The sequence below is a fragment of the Hemicordylus capensis genome, chromosome 14 (assembly GCF_027244095.1).
Source record: "Hemicordylus capensis ecotype Gifberg chromosome 14, rHemCap1.1.pri, whole genome shotgun sequence".
In the NCBI taxonomy this organism is placed as follows: Eukaryota; Metazoa; Chordata; class Lepidosauria; order Squamata; family Cordylidae; genus Hemicordylus; species Hemicordylus capensis.
Genome location: NC_069670.1, coordinates 15,916,452 through 15,923,006, shown reverse-complemented (window position 1 = coordinate 15,923,006; position 6,555 = coordinate 15,916,452). Strand labels below are relative to the sequence as shown.

At 48.3% G+C, this 6,555-nt stretch overlaps 1 protein-coding gene across 1 annotated transcript; it reads right to left on the bottom strand.

Moving 5' to 3' along the window:
- Window positions 1-4,054: 4,054 nt before the first annotated feature.
- Window positions 4,055-6,066, bottom strand: LOC128337535 (acanthoscurrin-1-like). The gene is made up of 2 exons (XM_053278642.1): window positions 5,914-6,066; window positions 4,055-4,849 (listed from the first exon to the last, which is right to left on the bottom strand). The coding sequence occupies exon 2, from the start codon at window positions 4,825-4,827 to the stop codon at window positions 4,294-4,296; it is 534 nt and encodes a 177-aa protein (XP_053134617.1). The 5' UTR covers window positions 4,828-4,849; window positions 5,914-6,066; the 3' UTR covers window positions 4,055-4,293.
- Between the last annotated feature and the right edge of the window lie 489 nt (window positions 6,067-6,555).

Sequence of the window (6,555 nt, the reverse complement as noted above, 5' to 3'; positions counted from 1 at the left end):
CTGAATAAATTGTGGTATCATAGGATCCAATTTATCCATATTTCTTGATTATGAGTTTCTATTTGGGGTTTTGTTTGTTTGTTTGTTTGTTTTGTATAATCCTCAAGATAGGGACAGTCTGTTTAGGCAATAATGAGCAATATGGATTTACTGAGCTAGATGGACCAGTCGTCTGACTCAGTATAAAGCAGCTTCCTATGTTCCTATGAAAGAAAAGGGAAAGAGGATGCATATATGAGGGGGATGCCATTTTGTGCCCTGCTTCAGGTGAACCATAGCAGTCCTTGTGGTAATGAGTAGGATCGGTTTTTTCAATTCAATTTGTACTCAAATTGAATCACCCAATTTGGCCAGCTAGTACAGAGGTTATTTGTTTTCTCCACAAACTTCCCAAAACAGATAGATTCAGGTACACATCAGTTTGCACCCAAATCGATTTGCACAGACAGCAGGCGCAGGCAGTGATTCTCTCAGCAGCAGCAAGGGGGTGGAAAAAAAATTCTCTTCTCTTTTCCTCAATCTGAAAAGCAGGAACTAAAAGCATCGAATCCACTCCAGGCAGCAGGCAGGCAAAGCCAAGCCCAGCTCCTCTGGCTCTCTCTTTCTCTCTCTCTCTCCTTCCATGAGTCCGAAAGGCAGAATGGTGGCTCCCTGCCTCCTTAAATACATTTTAAAACCCCTCCTTCAAACCCTTGTCCCTTCTTTGACTCTTCCCCTAGCCAATATGGGGTCAGTCACCCCTGGCAACACAAGATTTGAATGGAAACGAGCCAATCTGAAATCAGGGGGAGAATCGCCAGGCGGTTGTTGCACACTGTAAGTCACCAATCTGAAGCTTGGGAGGGTGGGATTTTAAAAAAGAATTACCAGACACAAAATGGAGACAGCAAGAGGGATCGCCACAAAATGGAGGTCTGAATCGACAAATCTTTCGGGTCCGAAATCTGGGTGGTGTTTTTAACCCAAATCTGGCCAGCTAGCACAGGGGCAATTTGTTTTGTCCACAAATCACCACAAACAGGTAGATTCGGGTACAAATCGTTTTGTACCCAAATCGATTCGCAGATCCCTAGAAATGAGCATGAATTGTCCTCTCTGCTGAGCAGGGTTCACCTTTTCTGCATTGGATGGATGACTAGCAGTGTTCCCTGTACCAAGGACTCCCCGATGCTGTGGACTACAACTCCCATCATTCCCAGGGGCAGTGTGCTTGGGCTGGGAATGATGGGAGCTGTAGGCCAGAACATTTGGAAATCCCGGTTACCGGGAATGCTGCAGCAAAGGTCTTGGACTGCCACTGAACATGGGGGGCATTATATGCCCTCCAGTGCTTGTTGGACTACAACAGCCATCATCCACACCACAGTGGCCAATCATCAGGAATGATGGGAGTTGGAGTGCAACAAAGAGCGGGCATGCCAAAATTGTGCAGCCTTGTGTTCGATGAATATCTAAATCATTCCAGGAAACAGTAAGAATAAAAGAGATCATGGAGATGAAGAGGAAAAGAGGGCTGGATACACCCATGAGGTATTAAGTTGTAGCATGAGATGTTGATTATGTTCCTGGCAGGCTGCATAATAAAGTTAACTGGTGTTAAGATGAACCCACAAAAATGTCTTGGCAGGCTGATTCATCCCTCAGGCATCATGGGGGTGTCTTGTAACTACTACCGTTTTGGACCAAAATAGTATAAAAGTGCTCTGAGAGAGCTCTCTACAGCTTCCCCTGATAAACTCTCCCTCTCGACTTCTTCTCAGAGGAGCAGCAGGTAAGACCAACACAGCGAGACTTTTCTATTGAGGGGGAGTCTAGGAATGGATACCTGTGGCAGATAAATGAAACCTCCTGCCACAGGGGTAGTCTACCTCTGAGCAGAAGTTGCTGTGTAGGGAATGGGCAAATAGCAAGGGATCGCTACTGCCTTCAACACCCTTCTTGTGGGTTTCCTGAAGGTTGGCTATTCTGGGAAAGAGGATACTTGCCAAGGGAACCTTAGCTTTCTTCCGAAACTGTCAAGAACACCACTCAGAATGTAATACTTCCTTTTTGCTCTGTGATACCTACAACTCACAATAATGCAATATTGTGTTTCAGATTCATCTCCACCTCTCCACCATGACTCTACACACACACACACACACACACACACACACACACACACACACACACTCACTCTTTCTGCAATCACTTTTGTAGAAATGTGGTTCTGAGAATAAATTTCATGATAATGTGTTGTGGCTTACTAGAATGAGTTCCATACTGGGGAGTGGGTGCCACCTGCCTTTTTAACAAAACCAGCTCTCTCTGGGGGAGAGAAAAAGGATACAGACCTTCACAGGGTAAGCAGCAGAGACAGGAGAAGTTAGTGACCATTCACAGTGAGGAGAGGGGAAACAAAGCAAGCAGCCAGTAAAGTGTTACAGCTTCCAAAGATAACCATCTCTTGGCTAGGCAGGTTGCTGGCGGACAGCCCAGACCAAGGGGGTGATGTTTCATCAGTGGGACCATTGGTTAGAAGGTGGTCTCCTTATAGCTGGGGATCTCTTGGGAGTGCTTGGAATGAGACATCCATTTGCACTGGGAGAAGATGACACTATTGTTGGTAGCTGATATCTTCTCTTCCCCAGAAAGTCCCAGGTCCCCTTTGGAGTTGTATTGGAGGCAGACATGCAACGGGCAAAGATTTTAGACTTCCAACAGTCCACAGGTGAAATGAGACGTCCCCCACTGGTCAAATAACACTGATGATTATGGACATTTCACTGTGGTTCCACCAGTGGGGTAGCAGTATGGTGTTCTGTTGCATCATGTGTGGGTCTCTGCCACCACTCCCCACTCCCCACCTCCCACCACAGCCATGCCAAATAACAGCTCATGACCCTTCAGGGGTATCAATTTAATCGGCTTTTATAAGGGCATAACCCAGTGCAACTCTTGGTACTATCTCCCGTTGGGCCCTCCAAGCAGTCAAGCAGGCTTTCATGGGGTGTGGAGCCATAGCTCAGTGGAAGAGCGTCTGCTTTGCATGCTGGGAATTCCAGGTACAGTCCCTGGCAGCATCTCTAGGTAGGGTTAGGAGAGACTCCTGCCTGCAATTTGTTTTGCTGTTTGTGTCTGGATCTATATTGTTTAGCATTGTAATTCTGTTTTAATTAATTTAAAAACTGCCCTGACCTGAGGATTTGAGTGAACTCAGTCTTCTGAGGAACAGGAACAGTAGCCAGTTTGGGCTAACGCGAGAGCTTCTGCTTAATTAAAACCCACGGATCCAGGCTATTTGCTGCCGTAAGAAGGAACAAAGTCAAGAAAAGGTGGTTTCCCGCATCAGCATTCATTTTGAAGTGGTTTTGTTCATCTTCTCCCTGGAGTTTAGAGATGCCGCCTTCTGCTTATAAACCTGTCGTCTTGTCACCTGAGACTGAGTGCCTCTGAACATGTGCAGAGTTGTTTCCCTACAAAGGGAAATAAACCTTAAAGAAAACCTCTTATGGGTGAAGTTGTTGCTGGGCATGTGCAGAAATATTTTTCACTTTGTTTACTGCAGACAGAGGAGTTCTGATGCAGGGGGACTCCCTCCCTCCCTCCCTCCCTCCCTGTGACCAGTATAATCTGGAATTCTGCCACCTAAAGATCTTTACAGGGGCATTCTGTGGGAAGGGGGCATGCTAGCTGCTACCCCATCTTTTGCCCCATTTAACCCCCAACACACATTCACCCCTCCCCACACACACACACGTGGGGTGGACACATCACCCCAATGAGTCCCCATTTTGCCACCTGGAAGTGGGATAGTGGTGGAGAAGTCCTCTCCTCAGCTTGTGTGCCCTTCCTCTCCACACTTGCCTCTGAGCCCTCCCACCTGTGGTTCTGTGTTCTCAGTCCAAAGCCCTCCCTGAGATCTGGAGACAGCCCCCACCACACGGTCATAGATTGGGCCGGGGGGGTTCAAGCAGACCAAGAGAGTCGTGTTAGAGTGCAGCATGGATTTTATTGAAAAGGAGTGGAGGGAACAATTGTAGGAGATGAAGGTTGTGAAAATGATACAGGCAAGCTCAAGAAGAGAGTGGGGCTCCGTCTTGGAAAGGAGACATTCAGGAAACAAAGCGGAAAAGGGGGGCAAGAGAGGGGTAGCGGACGTTAATACAGGAGCTGGAGGCTGGGAGGATGGTCCCGGAACCTCATGGCTCTTCTCACTCCGGGTCTAGATGCTCCGTCACAGAACTCGATGGTGGCTGTCCGTTCCTGGTCATTTCTGCTTTCATTGGGATCTTCTTTTCAGCATTAAGAGGTTTATATGCAGATGTTCCCACAGGCGCTCCCACGGCGCCCCAGGAGAGCCCCCCTTCTAAAATATCCACCCCCCCTTCCAAGGGCTCCATTACCGAAGCCAGAACCCAGGCTGCCATAGAGACCGGCTCCTACAATCCCGGAACCCCCAATGGCACAGGGAGTGATGCCTCCCACGGAGACGGGCTCGCAGCTAGCGGACAGGATGGCTCCTGGGATGGTCACCACGGAGGCGGGAGGCTGGACCACGACCTCTGCTGGGGGGAGCTGGTTGATGCAAGAAGGGTAGACTCCGGCCAGGGTGCCCAGGTTGCCAGAAGTTTCGACGGCTCCATAGCCAGAGCCCAGACCTCCGTAGCCAAGGCCAGAGCCAGAGCCAAGAACACTAATGCGAGAGCCAGAGCCAAAAACACCAAAGCCATAGCCAGAGCCAAGACCACCAAGGCCATAGCCTAAGCCACTCAATGCAGATCCGAAACCGGCCACTGGGGTAGAAACACGGGATGGGATGGTGCAGGCTGGTCCGCAGTTAACCATGGCTGGTAAGATGGAGGTGAGTCTGGAAAATTGGCAGAACAGAAGGCATCAGAACTGAACTCTTATTCCCTACCTCAGTCGTGGATCTTGTTACTGTGCTCGGACCATCGCAGGAGCCAACATGCCACCAGTTAAACCTGGTGAGGTTTTCAGAATTTCATTTCATTTCATTTCCTCTGGCTTGCATGTATTAAGAAGGTTTTCCCACCTCCAAAGCCCTGTGGAATTTCAAAGCTAGATTGGCCAAATTCTGGTGGCATTGTCTTCACAAGCAAGGATTCCACCCTTGCTCATATTCAGGCCTCTGACCACTACACACTCCTCTCATATATATGCACCAAGTGAAGAGCTTGGGCAGGGCTGCTCAACTTTGGCCCTCCCACTGTTTTTGGACTATAGCTTCTAGAATCCCCAACCAAAGTGGTCTACAGCCAGGAATTATGGGAGTTGTAGGGCAACATCTGCAGGAGGACCCAAGTTGAGCAGCCCTGAGCAAGAGGATTGGGCTGTAGATCAGTGGTGTAACAGCTGCTTTCAATGTAGAACGCTTCCATCCCTGGCAGCACCACCGGGTGAGGCTGAGAAAATACCCACCTGAAACCTTGGAGAACTGGTGCCAGCCAGTGTAGACTTCATGGCAGAGCATCTGCTTTGCATGCAGAAGGTTCTCCGGCAGCATCTGCAGGTGGGTCTGGGAAAGACCCATGCCAGAAACCTTGGAGAGCTGCTGCCAGTCAGTCCTGAGCTGGAATGGCCAATGGTCTGGCTCAATATAAGGCAGCATCCATTCTTCCTCTGAGAAGAAACACAAGAGAACTGCTGGATCAGACTAAAACCCATCCAGTTCAGCCTCCTGTTTCCAACCGTGGTCCAGCAAGGTGGCGTTGAGAAGTCCACAAGCCAGGCACGGAGGAATTAGCCCCTTCCCGGTTTTGTTCCCCAGTGCCTGGCATTCAGTGGCACAATAATCCTAGCCTAGCTGTCAACCACTCCATTTTCTGAAGAACAGAAGACTCAAGGTGGAAGATCCACCAAGCTCTGTGTCAACGAGACTCTATCCAAACACCACCAAGAAAACGGACTTACCGGCTTCTCTGAGAGGATGCAGTGAAGACAGGAGAGTCGAATGAAGCTGATGGAAGGACAGAGGGAACGTGGAGCTTTTATACAGTTCCCCCGCCTCTCTTGTGGTTTGGATGCTCCATCATTCTAGCTAACCTTAGACTTGGCTGTTGACAAGTTTCCTTTCATGTCCCAAAATTACTGTGCATCTGCATAACTGTGGTGATGAATTAAGTTGTCTAAATGCAATGCTAATCATCCAGCACCTCTCCACACATTTATTTTTTCTATCTCTTGCTTCTTTTTAAATCTGCTGACTTGAACTCACTTCAGTTTATTTGATGTTGAGAAATAGGGATTGGGAATCCCCAGAGGGCAGGAATGAAAATCTTTGATGTTCTTGCATCAGCAGCTCAGGGCAGTTTAGGATATCTTTTGTCTTCTTGCTGGGACTGGACAGGTCAGAGATAATGCTGAGGTTGGAACTGAACTGGTTCTGAGGTAAAATTCAGAAGAGAATTTCAGGCAAGAAGAAGCTGAATTTCATGCAAAGAGAAGCTGAATTTTCAAAAAGGAGGATTTCAGGGTCCTTACTGAGGATAACCCTTGGAGAATTATCTCAAACATTTCCTCCAAATTTTCGCTGCCTACAGGCTGGGAAAAGAT